Source organism: Diospyros lotus, chromosome 8, assembly GCF_014633365.1.
Source record: "Diospyros lotus cultivar Yz01 chromosome 8, ASM1463336v1, whole genome shotgun sequence".
Taxonomy (NCBI): Eukaryota; Viridiplantae; Streptophyta; class Magnoliopsida; order Ericales; family Ebenaceae; genus Diospyros; species Diospyros lotus.
This window is the reverse complement of record NC_068345.1, coordinates 6,764,609-6,783,514: the sequence shown is the minus strand read 5'-3', so window position 1 is coordinate 6,783,514 and position 18,906 is coordinate 6,764,609. Positions and strand designations below refer to the sequence as shown.

Below are 18,906 nucleotides of genomic sequence, written 5' to 3'. Positions count from 1 at the left end.
GATGAAAAGTACTAAATATTTATAAAGACTTCAATGTCTCAATAATTCAAAACTTTCTTCAAATAAAACATAAAATTAAAATAAATATCATAAACTAATCTTTCACCACCCCTTCCTTTCTTTTGTTAAAGTTAAAACTACTTGACATATTTGAAAATGTCAATACATGAATATGTCAATACAAAATATGAATCTCTTAGTGAGAGTTAAAAATAATTTTTATGTATGAGTGACACACAGAATAAAGACTTTTCATATTTTGAGACTGTCATGTAACTTAAGGGGTCTACTAATTTATTTATCAAGTTATATAATTTAATATATCAAATTCAAAACAAAAACAATTTGATCATATATGATAAATAAATTTAATTATCCACCATTTTAATCCACATCATAAGTATAGAACATGACCATTATATGTGTGTTTATGCCATCAAAAGTCACGTAAATGCAATTAGCAGCAATAAGAATGACAAAAATATAATTTAATGGTAATACTGAAAGATAAAAAGAATTATGTTTTTCTTTTAATTTTGGAAAATAAGAGAATTTTCAGAATTATGTGTTTATGAGAATTATTTTAATTTATCCCTAAAGATAAAAAAGAATTATGTTTTCTCATTTTCCGAAATGTTCTTGAAATTTTAGGATATTACATCTAGACTACTTGATATTTGCTTAGAATGACCCTTCAATGCTCGAGTCATATTCAAACTAAAATTGGAAATGGGGTAAATACACAATATCCTATGGTCACCCAAACAATTATGTAAGAAATATCAATGGAAGATTATTAATAGGTATTTTTTATGCCAAATGGGGATCGACCTCCCTAATTTATGTGCTCTATTATACCTTGATTGTGTGCTCTCTTTGCGAATGGCAAGTGAGGATATTATGTCTTTGAGCAAGACTAGTTAAGATCCATGGTAAGTCTTTGTATGGTAAGCTTAAGCACAATGAACTCAAATATGGTAGGTTTGTATGGCAAGTTTGAATGTGTAGGATTTATGTGCGATGTGTGTGTGATATGTACACTGTTCGTATAAAGGAAGTTCACTTAATTGAGTATTGTTAGGTCTCGCACGCTTAGTTTTGTTGTTTGACACAAAAAGATAATATTTTCCTCTTAATATTTTTGTTGCTTGCCATTTAGGGGTTGCTAACAAGTCTCTACCTATCTTTGGATGCTTAGGGCTTAGTTCAAAGTAGCCAAATACTACTCGACGACTACGAGGGACAACCCACAAGTCATGCTAATGTGGATATGCAACCTCATCAAGGGTTTTGTTTGGGGAAATGACCACACATCATATTAAGGTGGATAAACAACGTTATCAATTTGCTTACTACTTTTTTTAACATAAATATTTAGCAAATTATAATCTACATAATAGACTACACTTCAAAAATTATCTATGTACAAAATAATTTTTTTCCTTGACCACATATACTATTTAAAAGACCTTCAATAATCTAGTGCATTTGAAAACTTAAAATCACTATTGGCCTCAATACGAGGAAGTATAATTTGAAAGTACAATTTTATACTCATTAATACAATTGATCTTGCAAGAATTATGAGATTAAAGAGAAATTAAGAGTAAAAATGGAAACTTCATTTAACTTTATAAACTTGTCTGCTACGAGGGCAGGTATTCTATTTTACAATAAAAATTTGTCATGTTAGTTTTGTTAAGATTAGAGTAGGGATGACATTTATGCACTCCCGTTTTGATTTAAGAAAAGTTATTATTATAAAATTATTATAATTTTTATTTATGTTTGTGACATTGTCTATTATTATTGTTATTTAGATTTTTCAATAAACAATTTTATTTAGGTTTATGACACTATGATATATTCTTGTTAGTTATTGTTGATTTTGAGTTTTTTTTTAATTATTTTAAATAGTTTAAGAACTTGATGGCTAAATTTTTTTTTGATAATGATCACGCGTTATCTGTTTGAATGGTTTTAAGTAAATTTCAAAACCATCTATGATGTTTGGTTAAATTGCAAAAACTACTCTTCACATTTTAAAAATGATAATAAATTCCTTTATCATTACAAAAAAATGATATAAATTCACAATTTTACCCTTGTTTTCTCTCTCATATATTTATATCTCTCATCTCTGTCCAACTTTAGAAAACATTAGAGAAAAATAGCTAAATTGACAATTTTACCCTTATTTTATTTTTCATGTATTTTTATCTCTCATTTCTCTCTAATTTAAAAAAAAAACGTTATAAAAAAGGAAAACACTAGTAACCAATAAAACACCAATAATTGTTGGGGTTTGATCAACCCTAGTAGTAGTTAGGGTTCTATTTCATAAGTAAAGAGATAAAGGATAATAAGTATTTAGGTTAAGAAAGTGATGAATTGACAATTGGATGGTTAGAGTATATAAATATTCGTTAAAAAATAATTGATTGAGGGAAAAATGTGACGTCGTAAGAAATGTTGGTAAAGGAATAGAGCAAAGATTTAGACGATGCTAAGAGGAGGAAGAAGAAAAAAAAGAATGAATGATTGTATTTTGATGAACAATTAGATAAAGATTTAAATTGAATGAATATCAAATAATGTCCAAATTAGATAGAGATAATGAAAACAAGTAGAAGCCTAAGAAAAAAACATAGGGTTTAGTTGTCAGTGACAATCATGCATGTGTGAGAAAGAAAAAAAAAAGAAAAGGTCGAGAGATAGTTGTCTGAAGAGTAATGGGTTCGATAGAGAAAAGTATGAAGAAGAGAGAGAAAAATAAGGAAATAAGTGATTGTAAAGAGAGAGAACGTGCTATTTTGATTATTTTTAAAATTTTAAGAATTATGAAAATATAATAAGATTTCAAAACAAATGAAATTTACAATACTTTGGTATAACTTACTTTTAAGTCGAAATTTAAAATGTATTTTTATATTTTATATATTAATTAAGATAAATTTAAAATATGCGAGTAGGTCGTAGAATTCTCACTTTTAATTTGAACGAGAATACGATTTAAAACTTATTTTTGTAACAATGGTATTAGGTTGAGACCAATGAAACTCAAGAGAATAGGGTGAGCAAAATCTGACTCGTTGTGAATTTTTTGAATTAAAAAAAATATATTTTTTTTTGGGAATATTAGAAAACTATCGAAAGTATTTATGTTAAAATGTTGTTGTTTTTGAAGCTACAACGACAACAACATTTCTCTCCCACGGCGAAGCATCCATCCAAAAAGGGCTGCGAAGGCAGAGCCAAAGCTTCTTCGCAAACCTCCTCGCCTTCTTACACACACACACGGACGATAGTTGAAACTTGAAATCTCTCATTTTCTGTCCCAGACCTCTCAAATCTCTCTTTTTCTGTCTCTGAATTCCTCAACAACAATGCCTGCTTCGTCCTCAGGTAAAATCCCAAACCTAACTTCACTCGCTCCAACACACACAGTCACTCTATTTTCTCTACTGTTCTTGAAATTGAGGTTTTTGAATTTTGGCTTTGTGATGTGCAGCGGAGGCAAGGACAAGGTGGAGGAAGAAGCGGAAGAGGGAGGCCCCAATTGGGCGACGCCCCAAGCCCCAAGACGACGACGTCGATGACGATGAGGAGGAGGAGGAGGACCTCGATCAACAGCAGCAGCAGCAGCAGCACGAATTGGATGACGATCAACAGCCGCAGCAAAACCCTCACCCCGGTTCCGATCCGGGTCCGACTGCGCGGGAGAGCGAAGTCTTATCGGACGGCGGGGTTCGAATCTCCGACTTCCCGCCGGTGGTCAAGCACACCGTGAATCGTCCTCACTCGTCGGTGCTCGCGATTGTCGCGCTGGAGAGGTCGATTCGGTGCGGGGAGGGCAAGGCTGTGCAGAACGGCGTCGTTCTGGAGAACGTGTCGCACGGGCAGCTCCAGGCGCGGTCTGCCGTGCCGGCCGATAGTCCGGTGCTGTTGGCGGCGGCTGGGGATTCCGAGAGAGCGGAGGGGTCTTCTTCGGCGTATGTGATTACGCCGCCTCCCATTATGGAAGGTCGTGGAGTTGTGAAGCGTTTTGGGAGTAACGCAGTTCATGTTGTGCCAATGCACTCAGGTGCCTTTTTTCCCTCGTGCTCTAACATGCTCTCTTTATCTTGTATACATGTATGTGTTTATGTGGGCATATTGATCACAGTATCTATGTTTTTGTGGGGAATATTTTGGTTGAGTTAATTATATGAATGCATATTCTATGCTAAATTTCCTAGGTTGCTTTTTGTATTTATGTATTTGAGGTCAGTAATTTGCATGCATTTCTTGCATGTTTTGTCTATTCTGGGTTGTGGCGAATAATTAGTTTTTGCTTGCTTTCTGTATCTATGCATCTCTTGGTTATTTATTTAGTTGTTTATTTGTTTTTTCATTTTTGATTTGGAGCTTTGCAATTTTCCTTCACTCTCCTTATATGATTATATTTATTGGCATGCACATACATAGGTTTTGGAATTCCTTTATGCGACTGTGCTTCGATTTTGCTATGTTAGTCTTGTTCTTCTTTTATTCAAATCCGCTCCCCCAATCCACACCCACACACACACAAAACACGGACACCCACCCAAATTAAATTGTTTCTAATTTTGCTCATTTGTTTGTTGACCTGCTGCTGGGAGCAGATTGGTTTTCACCTAATACAGTCCACAGATTGGAGAGACAAGTAGTCCCACATTTCTTCTCTGGGAAGTCAGTTGACCATACACCTGAAAAGTATATGGAATGTCGGAATCGCTTAGTTGCCAAGTACATGGAAAACCCAGATACAAGACTCTCTGCTGCTGATTGCCAAGGATTGGTAGCTGGTATTGATAATGATGATTTAACTCGAATTGTTAGGTTTCTTGATCATTGGGGAATTATTAACTACTGTGCTGCTGCCCCCAATTGTGCACATCAGAGTGATGGTTTGAATTTAAGAGAGGATTCCTCTGGTGAGGTTCATGTGCCATCAACTGCTTTGAAGTCCATTGATAGTTTAATTCACTTTGACAAGCCTAGATGTAGGCTGAAAGCAGCAGATGTATACCCATCATTGTCATGTCATGAAAGCAAAGAGTCTGATTTAGACAGAAGAATCAGAGAGCGACTATCTGAAAATCGATGCAACTATTGTTCCTCTCCTCTACCCTTTGTCTACTATCAGTCGCAGAAGGAGGTGAGACTTTGTTTTCTGCCTGCCATTTCATTTTTCACTTTCAATGTTTTAGCTCATTTATTTTTTGTTGTGTTTGTCATCCCCATAACTCATACACATTATTCATGTACATCTTGTTTTGTCTACTAAAACAACTTGTGGACCAAAGGGGTATGAAATCTGTGGATTCTTGTCATATACATTAATCTGAACCTTTTAGGATGGTTGATAAATCTCTCTCCCCCTCTCTCTCTCATCAGTAAAGATAGTAAATAATCTTTTACTGGGTAAATATGGCTAACTATATTATTGTGAATGGTGAATCTTACTTGGTGATTAACCTTGAAACTGGACACATTTAGTCTTTGCAGGATACTAAGTGTATTCCTTATCTTTGGGCACCATTTTAGTGTACACATCCATGAACTTATGATACCTGTTAAGATATGAAACGCTGGGAGATGGGATATAAGATTATCTCTTAGATAAAATGAAATGTTACTGTACCTTTTACTTTTTATTTTCTTCTTAAAAAGGCAGTCACTATCCTGCTTTCATCTTATACATATTGATGGATTTTGTATAGAATTAGGCACGAAATGCAATAAGGCTGTATCAATTCTTTTGCTATGCAAATGCTTTAAGGAATTGTCATCTATTGATGCAGCATGCAAACCAATGACAACAAATATTGCTTCTGGATGTTTGGGATTAAACAAGCATTTATTTGTTGCTGTAAAGGCATAATCTGGTTAAGATTTGACATCATATATGGTGCCTTTTTCTGCCCTTTTTTCAAATTCCCGGTTAGCTCCTGGATACAATATGAGGACTCATGAATATTTTTGCACTTGAGATATAACAAGACTGAGAAGGTGATATCTTTTTTCTCTTACCTTTGCCCCCATCTTGGATTAGATAGTGGACTTCCACTACAAACTTTGGCACTAATCCATTTAGTCTGTCCCCATATTTTATTGCACTATAGATGTGATGTGTATATTGGAAAAGGGAAATTAAGGAGAAATTTTGACATGAGACGAACATTATTTCATAGAGCTCTACATATTTTTATAATTGTGTGCCAACAATGTGTGGTACTAACATTTGACTTGGATGGATTGATCCCCTTGTCCTTGGTTTAATGGTAAGGACCACCAACAGTGCAAATTTTATTTATCTTGATTGCAGTGAATATTGTTGCTGCTGAAGAGATTAATCTAGCTCTATCCAGAGGCCTCAAGAGAGGTTTCTTTTTTGGGCTTTCTTACTTGGATGGGGAAGTCTTTAGGTTATGTATCTTGTAGGGTTCTAATATTTGAGTCTTCAATTTTGATATTACTACATGAAACAAATATATGCTATCTATATGTTTCTGTTTATCTAATTGGTTAACTATAAGATTGCTGTGATTGTAAATCACATGTTTAAGGTGTGGAAGTTAATCCTTGCAGTCCTTGCAGAGCAAGGATTAAGGCTGCATGCAGAAATGACCATCTTTCTACTCTTGCAAAGTGGTAAACCTTGTGCACTATGGGCCCCCTCTAATAATTGATATCATTCACGCCTTGATCAGTGAGGGATGGACAATTCTAATCCCCAGGGGGTTTTGGTCTGGGAAATTTACTGACTTTGCTTCCATGCTCTTGAGGAATTTGGAGACTGGTTTTCTAGGGGGTTACTGTGCAGCATTCTTCTTGTCCTCATTATTCTTCTTTTTGTTGTCTCATGGAAGGCCTGTTAAGTGGAGTTCCTCATCCTTCCATGTTGTAGGTTAGGCATATATGTAGTGTCGTGTTAAATTTAGAGAAGTAAGAGATTTTATCTAAGGCTGATTACAGTTGATTTTGTGGCTGACTTGCTAAGAAATAGGATTTTAGCTTTGTGTGTAATAGGAGCTTTCCTTGCTGTACAACAAAATGGGAATGGAAAAACTTTGTGGTGTTCAGAGTAGCGATGGATCTCGTGTACAACTTAGTTTACTTGTTTTAACTTCTGTGCTACCCAATGTCTTGCCACAATGAAGTTCTTCTAAGAAGCATTTCTTGGCAATCCAGACCCCCATACCTACTTCTATGATGCCTAGTCTAGAATATTACATGGTCGTGGACTTTCTGACTCATGTCACAGAACAATTGGATAGTACTAATCAGGTCAAATGAGACTTAGAGGTATGTGATTGTTAGCAATCTCTTTTATAGGAAAGTCAATAGAAAAAAAATGAATGTCTCAATTTATTCATTCTCAAAACAGGGGTCTAGATCCCTAAACACAACCTGTTTCACCAGAGGTCTACCTCTGCTTCTTCCCTTAACTCTTAAAAAGAAAGTCCCTCATTGCCTTTTCAAGTCACCGAGCAATATAGATGGGGGTGATGAATAACATTCAGAAATTTTTTCTGTGAACAGAACTAGAGCTTCCACTGGGAGAATCATCATCTCTTCTACGAACCTAAGGTTTTTTGGAATGTTTTCATAGAAGAATCATTAGTTCCTAAGGTACTGATGGGTTATACTCAAGCAGTTAAGCTAACCTACTCTGATACCAAGCATGCATATAAAAATAAACCACAAGGTGCTGTTATAATTTTTGGTAATGAGTTTTATCTCCACATTTAATGTTAATGCACTTGGTGTACTCTTTTTTCCCCAATTTTCAATTGTATTAAGTAAATGATTTGGAAAATCAGGTCAACTTTCCAAAAATAACAGCCTTGAATTTAATCTCAGTATGGGCATCATAAACTCTTTAATGAATTGGAACTTCATTTCATCTATAGGTTGAATTGGGCTGGTCATATGGCTTAAAAAACTTTCACCTCTATCAATATATCACAAGTCAGGTTGGTTAGGTAAGCCCAATAAAAGGGTGCCTGTAATAAAATATGTTGGCTGCAGCCACTTACTGTAGTTTAATTGTTGAAAAGCTGAGCTAAGAGTTAAAAATTGAATGAAAAGGTTTAAAGTTGTCTTAGGCTTGAAGTGAAAGGGTATTGTAGGTTAAATTATGCAAATTCACTTTCATCTAATATCATCCATCAATTTATCATCTCATGTATAAATTGTAACACTATACCCCTCATTTTCTATGGGAGGAGGGGCCATTTTGCCCTTCTGTTAAGAATATGTTAGCTAATGTGAATGGGAAAAGAGTACAGAAAAAGGGAAAAATGGTCCTTGCACTTCCACATAAAATGAGGCAGTTTAGTGTTGTAATACATATACACACACATGCGCATATGAGAGGGATAAAGTGATGTCTGCTGCTTCGATGAAGGGGAGCTGATGTAATTTCCCTGTTATTTAAATGAAGGAAAGGTGTTTTATAGACTTGAATAATGAAAAACAGTGGCTGGTGTCATGATCCTAGGGCTTAACCTAGGATCAGTTTGGGAATCAGAAGAAACCGATTCAGCTAAGCCAAGAACAGAAGGGAATTAGGGAGGAAATGGGAAGAATGAGGAAGAGATTAGAAGAAGTGTTAGGGAGATTAGAGAACAGAAAAAAATGAAGAGGGAGATGAAGATCAAGAAAGGGGAGAGAATTTGGAAGAGGAGAAAATCAGATGGTTCAATTCATTAATTTCTTGGATTATGAAACAAACCATTACAACAATCTTTTATAGGCATATTTGCCTTCTAATAGCCTAGCACATGCTCCCATGTGCTTCTAACCACTTGTTAAAATATCCCTAACAAACTATTCTACCTTATTACAATAATACCCTTCTATTATTCTTTGGGTCATGACAGCTGGGAACTAAAAACAAAGAGGAATGGGGAAATTAAAAGTTTATGGTCTATGTAAGGCCATTCGAGAGTCTCTGATATAGCTTGAAAAAGTGCACCTGAAGAAGAATGTGGCAGCATCAGCACTAAACAGATTTGTAAAAAGTAGAAAGAGAAGTCAGAGAAGGCAAGAAGGAAAAAAGGGAAGAAGAAAAGAAGCTGAGAGAGATATAGAGAAAACAACCCAGAGAACATAGAAACTGTAGAGGAAGAGAGAGAAAGAGAAAAGAAGGCAACATCTAGGGAGCAGAAGAAGAGGAGAAGGGAGATTAGGGGGAGGAGGAGTAAGTGAAGGAAGAAGCACAGGGAGAAAGGGAAATCCAGATGGAGAAGAAAACAAATATGAAAGAGGGAAAAGATAATACTAGAGAAGAGATAAGGGGAAGGAGGAAGTTGGCAGAACCTGGGGGGGGGGGGGGGGGGGGTGCTCAAAGCTATTTCAAAATATTTAACTTTTGTTCATCTTCAAAGCTCCTAATTTTTTATTACGCAAATAAGGTATATTTATAGGCTTGCTAAGACTTCCAAAGTACTTAAAACTTGTTTTAAACTAATCTTACCTAATATGATGTCCTAATGTCACTTAAATTTTACCATTCAATTGTGAATCCTAATAAAACTAAAATACTCAAAGATATAATCAAATACTCTTAATCACTTAAAATTCATGACTTCATTAGTTATCTTGTGGGCTCCAGTCCTCTGCATTGCATTAATATTAAAGGGTGTCCTTGTGCATAGTCTCCTGTTTCGTGAAGGTTGTATTTATATACTACCTACCTTCCTCTTTCCGTTTTTTTTTTTTTGGGGGGGGGGGGGGGGCGCACAAAGAGACCATCCATAACTTGAATACATCGCATTTCCGTCATAAAGGAGTAACCTCACTATTGCTACCAGATTGTGCTTACAGATTAAAAGAAATCAATTGAGTTTCACCTTTTGGAAGAGATACGTTAATTTTTCTAGTGGTCTTTTTGAAGCTCTGGATATAAGAATATTATTGTCTCTCCCAATATATACATTTCTTTTAGAATTTGGTTTCTTTTAAGGATAATACCAACCCTAACTTCTTGTCCATCTATTGGTATATCTTATCCCTTAGAACCCATTCCCAATAGGATTGAAATAGAAACTCCCTCTTGAATTCAAAATTGTCCTCTTGGCACCTAAGTAACTATTTGAGTGATGTGTTATGGTGAACTTCTATTTCAATCCTCTGAGTCACATAACTTCAAAGTTCCTGTTTATTTTCAACTGTTTTGACATTTGCATTGCCTTGTCTCCAAATGTTCCCAGACATCTGTTTTCCTAGTTGAACTCTTTTTGGACATCAAAAAATCTAGGGTACTGAGCAGGTGCCATATATGTATGACCTGGTTTGGATTGCCCCCAAATGCAAGTTCAACACTTAGTCTTGTTTCCGTGTTCAACATTTTCAGTTTATTGCGTTGTTTGCATTTAACAAGGTAATTAGCTGTGTATGCCTATTAAACAACTTTTCCTAAATGAATTAATACCTAAATACTCCAAAGAAGTATGGGACCTAGCAATATCAAAACACTATGGCCTGGAAACATGGATGATAAACGAATATATAAGCATATGGAAGACCTTAATCACCAATTACTGAAATGTTGATGGTTTGGCAAGTGTCTTGGTAGCACTGCCTCATTATGTGATACCAATATTTGGACCCATTGGTCTACTAGTGGGGCTTTCAGGGATATTTTTCTTCGAAGTTTTTCCAATCATAGAACTAATCCTTTGTTTGAGAGAATGGTGGGTTATGGGAGGAGGGAAAGTAGCTTAAAGAAGGCAAGTAACTTAAAGATTGTTCTCCTTGTTTGGGAGGGAGGAAGTGTAATCTTACTTTGTCTAGATAGATAATGGAAGGTAGGAAGGGAACTAATTTTCTTTGAAGTTTTTTGAAGAATAGACATTAATGCGTTGTTTGGGAGAGGAGTGGGGTATAGGAGGGGAAGGTACATAATGGTAAGAAGTGGAAGAGGAAGGGAAGGAATGTACATGTTTTTACTCTCCCTTGCCTTAAGGAAGAGTAAAAACATGTACATTCATAATGATAATGTAATGAATATTACCTTTTTTAGATAAAGAATAAAATGGGAGGAAATGGCAGAGTAACAAAAATAAGATGTCAGTAGTTAAATATACTACCCAAGAGTCAAATGCCTAATTAAAATTATAATCTCCACATTTCATAGAAAAATAAGTCTATGAGAGGCACATTAGATGTTATTGGAAATAATTCACCTATATAGAAAGATTAATGTTTTATTTGGCTTATGAAAAATATTCTCTTACAAAAATACTAAGGACATAACAGGAAACAGGAAGAAAAAATATTTTTTTTTGTCTTACTTCCTTATTCCTCCTTCCTACCCAAATTGAGGTGGAAGAAAAAATCGGGTGTGAAAATGGAGGGGGGAGGACAGAAGAGAGGTAAGGTACCCTCCCTTCCTTTATGAATTGACCTCGTTTCATCCCTCTCCCTCCCTTTCTTTACCCCCATCCAAACATAGGGTAAGATGTTTGTATCCCATTAAAATTGCATATTTGGGTGCACTTGTGCATATGCCAAATGTACTTGTACCAGTCTATCTATCCTTAATTTTAAATGAGCTTTGTTTTTCGAATTTGACTGCATGTATCAAACAGTAACTCTGCTATTGAGAAGAAAAAAGGCTTCAAACAGATTTTTGTACTTTATATATGCATCTGCCTCCAAATTAATGTTTATCATACTCCTATGCGTCAAAGAAGGGCTGTGAGTGCTTGCTTCTATGTCTATTCTATATATTGAGGAAGTGCTCATTCCTTAAAGATGCTTTGGATTGAAGGTAATTTTGAACTTTATTTGTGCTGTGGCACTATTCAGTACCCCCATATATTTGTTTGCTATCTTATTGATTATGGTTTGACAAACTTGGATTTATAGCTTAAAATCCCGTTAGGGGAAATAGAATTTTCTTTTCTTGTCTTTCGTTTTTGGTTGGAGAGAGGGGGCAGGGGCGGCCGTGCAGTTTGGTCCTTTGTACTACTATTTAAGTTGGACATTTTCTACACTTTCTCTGGTTTATTTCAGTGGCTGATTAAAGCCTTTTCAACAGGTTGATTCAGTGCTATGCTTGGACTGTTTCCATGATGGAAAATTTGTTACAGGCCATTCAAGCTTAGACTTTGTAAGGTTTGATACTACTAAAGATTATGGTGATCTGGATGGGGAAAGTTGGACTGATCAGGAAACACTACTGCTGCTTGAAGCTATGGAGATGTACAAGGAGAACTGGAATGAAATAGCCGAGCATGTTGGTACTAAGTCAAAAGCACAGTGCATCCTTCATTTTATCCGTCTTCCAATGGAGGACCGCCCTTTGGAAAATATTGAGATTCCAAACGTGCCCCTCTCCTCAAATTTGTTAAATAGAGATGATTCTGGAAGATCACAATTAAATTCAAATGGAGATTCAGCAGGTATAATTATGCACTTACTATTTGTTATTTTACATGATGCTGATTTGATTGTAACTTTGTGTACTTGCACTTTTCATTTATTCCTCTAGGATATTGGCCCCAAGACCCAGATTCAGAGAGTAGGCTTCCTTTTTCAAATTCTGCTAACCCAGTTATGGCCTTGGTAAGTTGATTTGCTGAATCCTATGATTTACCTGGTTGATGGAAATATAATGTCAGTGTATGATGTGCATCGACTCTCTTCTTGTGTTCCTATTTGTCATGGTTTCTCTAGCCTTTATTACTCTGTACCATTTGAAACCTTGTTATACTGGTTTTGGAAGTCTTTAGACCTCCTGGGGGATCATGAAATTGTGTGGGGATGGTCTGGAGATAATGGACTAGGTTTGTGCCAAAATTAATCAACCAACAATAAATAAAATTCTGAAAGGTACATAAGGCAAAAATGCTTTTTGTGAGGAAACTCCTACTGTAGGTATCAGTCTCGGGTTAGATTTAAGGACCATTTGAACTTTGCACAATGTAAGAATGACTACAATGTTCAGCTTATAACCATACAACTAAGACTGAATCCTTATTTAGCACCGTTGACTTGAATCTACTTGATCAAGTACTGCTGAAGGTATTCATGACTCACCTAGGCAAAGTCATTAGGGACTCATCCAAGACTCTAGATATTTGCTTTCTTCTGAAGCTCTAAGTATTGCACAAGACCGAATCTGGTCTCTATTAATAGCAGAACTCAAGATATTTGACTGTTCATGGTTGATCCCATAGTTCATATCCCACATCGCTGGACTTCCTACGTGGATTACTGTACCATATCCTTGCTTTGTTAGAATCCAAATTTCACTGCTGGTCTACTTTGTAAAACTACAATCCAGATACTTCACATTATTTTATATCACCTTAGGTAATTATGATTCTAAAATATCTTATCATACATCTTTTTGTCTATTAAAACATATAGTTCATTGTTCTGAACCTTTTTAGTTGGTTCATCTATGGCTAGCATAAACAGACAGGTACTTGGGTGCTGATATATGAGATAAGCCTATTGTCAATGAGATGCCACTAGTTGTCCCTTTCAATCTCTTCATCTAGTTACTCTTCCTTCCAATTTTACACCCTACCATTAAATTGAGGCATATGATTGATTCTCCATCTTTTACAGCATTCTTTGTATTGTCATCTGAACACTGTCGAGTGCATTTTTAAGTCAATAATTACCCATGGAGTTTTTATGTTCATCTTGCTGTGCTTTTTTGCTTTTTTGTTTTCTGTGTTAAAATCAAATACTTAGAGAGTTGGAGAAGGCTGAATAGAAACTCGTTCTTGTGAATCCCTCCTTTGCTTACAAACAGTTATTAATTAGGGCACCTTTTATATAAGTTGAAATAAGAGCCAGTTGATTGCACTAAAGGCAATAACGTGAGTAATGGAAGTTGTTTTTGCAATCTTAGTCAAATGTTTCCCTGTTTATAAATGGGTTCAGTTAATACTCTTGAAGAAATGATGCATTTTTAACTTCCTTACTGTATTAAGTCATTGTGGTTGTAAAAATTTGAGTGCTAGTTGAATGAAGTCTGGAAGAATTTATGTGAACTCAAACAAACTGCCCCTGTTTTCATTTTGGACACCTGATAGTAAGGTGGAAATTTTTTTTATTGATGGGCTAGTAAGGAGGACCTCTGTGATAATGAATGTATTGTAAATGCTATGATTGGATGCTTGGATTTCATATGCTCATATTGCATATTAGCATGTGTTGTCAGCATGCGATCTGATACACAATCAACTGCGTATGCTTTGACCTTGAAAAACATAAATGAAGAAAATAAACACATGCAAATTGGTAGCTTTTGACTAGAAAGTCATGGGTTTCAGTTGTACAAATAACCATTTTGCAAAGTAAGAGAAAAGCTGAGAACAAAGACAAGCCTCCCCTAACTGTCACGAAAGGGAGCCTCGTGCATTGGGGATGCCACTTTCTAAACACAAACCCAGGTTGTTTACTAGGGATTGTAAAGGGGAAAGAACAAGAAAGAGGAGCGATGCATTTGTTTGTGTGTGTACACGTGCAAGAGGGAGTGAAGGTGATAGAGATCAAGACTTTTGACTTGTTTGGGATCTTACGATTAAAAGATTTTATTCTGTTTCCTTTTAATCTTGCTAAAAAGTGATGGTGAGGGTTTTGGAGGGAGATATAAAATGTAATTATCTTTTATCAATTTGTTGCTTTCTAGTTGTCAATATTATTGATAATAAAGTTATTACTGAATGTTACTAATTTTTATGTTTAACCTTCTCAATTAGAGCAATCAAATTTTTGGGGTAAAAATGTAAATTGGACGGAGAGATGGCATTTTCTATTACTAGGATGGATGGAAGGTGACAAACAATTGACATTATGATTGATAGGAAGCTTGAGGGTGTTGATTTTGTAATTAGAAAAAGGGCTAAAGTGAGATTTTGGTGAAAGAACATGGGTGATAAATGTAACAACACTTTTTGTCATTTGTTTTTGTAATGTCTCTGTTGTTAGTTTCATAAAATGTTCACTTTTTCACTCAATTTGACTCCTTCAGACTTAACTTTTGGGAAATTACACTAGGTTGCCTTTCTGGCATCTGCTGTGGGACCAAGAGTTGCTGCGGCTTGTGCCCATGCATCCTTGGAAGTACTGTCTGAGGATTCTCAGAAGGCATCTGGGCATGGTAATAGGTGAGTGTAACTTCTTCACTTGTTGGTATTTGAAATCTATATGCTACTTCATTTCAGTTTTGTTTTATCATCATAGTTTACTAGGCAATTGCCCATAATATTTAGTATTTTGGAAAATGGCCTTGCTCTTTCTTGTACACCTCATTACTATTAGCTTGCAAATCCTTGAACTATCCTTCAAATGGTGTTTTGTGCTTTCAGCTTCCGTGAGGAAATTTGTTCCAACAGAGTTATGCTGGAAAGTTTTTTTAGTACAAGTCATTTATAACTTTGTTGACGCTCTAGATTGGAAATACCGACTTTATGGATTCAAACTTGAAAGAAAATTAGTTACGTTTCTTGTTTGTCCTATGAAGGATGAATTTGGAGAGTTGGCATGACAATGAAGGCAGTTCTCACGCCGGAAATCCAAACACAAATCAGAGAAAAGGTAGAATGTCAAATTTGCTTGTTCTTATTTAATTATTCCCTATCTAATGTTGTTGTAAATTAAATTTTCAGAAGATAACTCCAGAGTACAAAGTCAATTTAATCAGAATGGTGAGGTCACTCCATTATCTGCTGAAAAGGTGAGATGTGCGGCCAAAGCTGGTCTTTCTGCTGCATCAACAAAAGCAAAACTGTTTGCAGATCATGAAGAGCGTGAAATTCAAAGGCTGTCTGCAAATATTGTAAACCATCAGGTAGATTTTCTGGGATTTCCTTATCCTGTAAAGACTTTAATAATTTGTCACTTTATGTTTCTTTCTCAAAATTTTAATTAAATTTTCCATGCCCACATTTCATGCTTACATATGCACTAGTTGAAGTTGATGTGCAAGGCATATTGCATGCACATTCACATGCTAGGTGTTACTCCATATGGCAGGTGTTTACAGGTGTTACTCTAGATTGAGGTATTCTTGTAGATCTCTCTTATATTGGAGGGCAAACGCAAAATAGTTCTCTCTTTTGTTATCCACTGTATAACACATTATAATCATAGGGTCAAATTGATCCAAGCCATTCATCGCAACAACATATTGTCTTAATCCCACTAAGTGTGGTCGGCTACATAGATTTTATCCTGCTAATCATCTCTATCTATGACCATATATTCTGTGAGGCCATTTTAATGAATATCTTACCTAAGAGTTTCCTACAAAGTTTTTTTGTGGTCTTTCTTTACCTCTTTTGCTAAAAGCTTTCTATTTCGTCAATTCTCTTCATAAAATTGTCTATTGGTCTTCTTCTTATATGATTGAACCATTTTAATTGTGTCTCTCACATTTTATTTTCTGCAAGAGCCCCTCCAACCTTATAGTCTCATTTTTAATTCAATCATTTCTTACATTACCACACATCCAATGTACCTTCATCTCTATTATGCTGATATTTTGCAAATATTAGTGATTTACTGCCCAATATTCTATATCATACAACAAAACTAATCTTGTAGCCAATCTAATAAAATTTTTCTTAGCATGACATGCGACTCACTTTTCATTAATCATTGTCACCAATTGCAACTTATCCTAACCAAATTAGGGTTGGTAGCATGACATTCATAATATCACAATTGACTTCTAAAAGTCATGCAAAAGAACAATGTGGCAAAAGTTTATGCCGGATGCCCTTCCTGAATAAGCCTCTAGCAGAGAATAATGTGATAAAGTTTTAGCACCATCTTCATTGGAAAAGTTTCATGAGATGGGGTGAATGAAGATAATCAATATGTTCGTGTTCTATTGCATAGTTGATATCGTGAATCTAACATGAAGGATATGGTCGGGGCACTATTTCCGGAAAAAAGAACTGAAACTGTCTCTTGGGATATTTCAGACAGATTGTTACTAAATCCAAGATTTAGCATCTGGTGGTTTATTATTAGGATATTTTTGTAGTATCTCTGCTTAAATTTGTCAACTAATTTAAGTTGGCAGGTGAAAAAACCACTCTTCCATGCTGAATTCATTGATTTCTGCTCAACTGCTTGAACGGTTCATGGTTTCATGTTACTTGCAAGTTGCAATATTCTCTAAATTGGGTAAAAGATATTTTAACTGTGTGTTGTATCCTTTCTTGGTAAATTACTTTTCTGTTTGTTATTTTTATTTTTATTTTTTAAATTTATTCTTTGCAACATTTATTTCCCTGGTTGGCACAGTTGAAGAGATTAGAGCTTAAGCTGAAGCAATTTGCAGAGGTGGAAACACTGTTAATGAAGGAATGTGAACATGTAGAGAGGGCAAGGCAGAGGATTGCTGCTGACCGGACCCGCATAATGTCAACTCAGTTTGGCACTGGAGGAGTGACTTCACCCATGAACATGCAGGGCGGTAATCCAACGGCGGTTAATAACACTGGCAATAACCGGCAACCAGTCATAACGGGCTCATCCTCACAGCCATTCATTTCTGGGTATGGCAACAATCAGCCAGTCCATCCCCAATTCATGGCACGTCAACCTATGTATGGACTTGGACCACGGCTGCCACTTTCAGCGTTACACCCATCCTCATCTCCTTCTCCTAATGCTATGTTCAGTGCAGCAGCAAATGCCCAGTCCACTCTCAATCATCCAATGCTGAGGCCTGTATCAGGCAGTGGCCCCGGTCCGGGTTAACAAGTAGTGAGATCAATTCAGTAACGCAGTTTGTGATCTTATTGGGCTCTCTCCTCTCTCCCTTTCCATATTGGAATAAGGGAAGGAAACATGGTGATTCAAAGCCATAGACTTCGTTCTTCTAGTCTCTGGAATGAGTCACTGGGGGCTGGTTCACAACTATCGGCTGGTGTCTGAGAAGAACCATTCTTATGAAGGCTCAGTTACTCGGTTGGTTCGTGCAGCTCATTGGTAACTTTGGTTTGTATGCCTATTGTTATTCAACATTCAATTGTAGGGAGAAGGAAACTGATTTGGACACTTAAACCGTTGCTAGCTGTTGTACAGATAATATAAGCAACTAGAGCAATACTTTAGAGCTCCATTTTATGATTTTGACGTCCCTTACATGTCATTTACATTCCAAAACACAGTTATTTCTTGGTAGAATGCTCTGCTAGATTAGCTTGTAGCATTGGCAGTCACATGGTTTTTGACTTCCATTCGGGTATCTTCAATTTTTCTAAAGGCTTGAGAGCTTCTAAACGCTGCCTTTGCTTTGCAAAACGATCCTTCCTTTTTCGTCCCTTTAACAGTCTTGGGCCAATTGGTTTTGTCAGCCTAGGAGGAAGGCCCCCCCCCCCCGTGGTTAAAACTATTCCTTGATTTTCGTACTAGGAGGAGGGGTTCGATTGGTTCGGTGTGACCTAAGTTCGATTTATGAATGTTTTGTTTTTGAGAGGTTTATTTATAAAATAAAAGTTTGTAAAGCACATGGGAAAATATCATACTCTGTTGTTTACGGGTTTTTGATTCCTTGAGAAGTTAATTTTTTTTTTTCCCATGAGAAGTTGCTCATAAAATAGTGATTAAACGCTTGAATTTTTCTATTGATTCCACAAAAAAGTCAACTAAAAAGCTTATACCAGATTAGCTCTAAATATTATAACAAAAATTATCATAAGTCTTTTGAGGGTGATTGGCTTACCAATTTCATCACTTATAATTACATGTTTATTTTGTTAAGCTGTTGCAGTTGCATTGCTTTTGAGCTGTTGCAACATCCAAACGGGTAAGATAACAAGTTTCATAATTTATAAGCTAAATGAAAGGTATATAAGCGATAAATGAAAGGTATATAAGCGATCAAATCGCATTGAC

At 35.9% G+C, this 18,906-nt stretch overlaps 1 protein-coding gene across 2 annotated transcripts; it reads left to right on the top strand.

The window, feature by feature from the left end:
• The first annotated feature begins 3,196 nt into the window (after positions 1–3,196).
• LOC127807519 (SWI/SNF complex subunit SWI3C) lies at positions 3,197–18,138 on the top strand. 2 transcript variants are annotated; one of them, XM_052345422.1, is made up of 9 exons: positions 3,197–3,405; positions 3,512–4,084; positions 4,644–5,179; positions 12,074–12,437; positions 12,527–12,600; positions 15,052–15,161; positions 15,518–15,591; positions 15,663–15,844; positions 17,308–18,138. In XM_052345422.1, exons 1-9 carry the CDS (start codon positions 3,387–3,389, stop codon positions 17,764–17,766), a joined length of 2,391 nt encoding a protein of 796 aa, XP_052201382.1. In that variant the 5' UTR covers positions 3,197–3,386; the 3' UTR covers positions 17,767–18,138. The 2 variants fall into 2 exon arrangements, with proteins under 2 accessions (XP_052201382.1, XP_052201383.1); XM_052345423.1 differs by having other exon boundaries at positions 17,345–17,511.
• The last annotated feature ends 768 nt before the right edge of the window (positions 18,139–18,906 follow it).

Excerpts from the sequence above, each read along its gene's own strand:
- LOC127807519 (XM_052345422.1), top strand. Across the intron at positions 4,085-4,643 it reads TGTTGTGCCAATGCACTCAG|ATTGGTTTTCACCTAATACA; the intron begins GTGCCTTTTTTC and ends TGCTGGGAGCAG. Across the intron at positions 15,845-17,307 it reads CAAATATTGTAAACCATCAG|TTGAAGAGATTAGAGCTTAA; the intron begins GTAGATTTTCTG and ends TGGTTGGCACAG.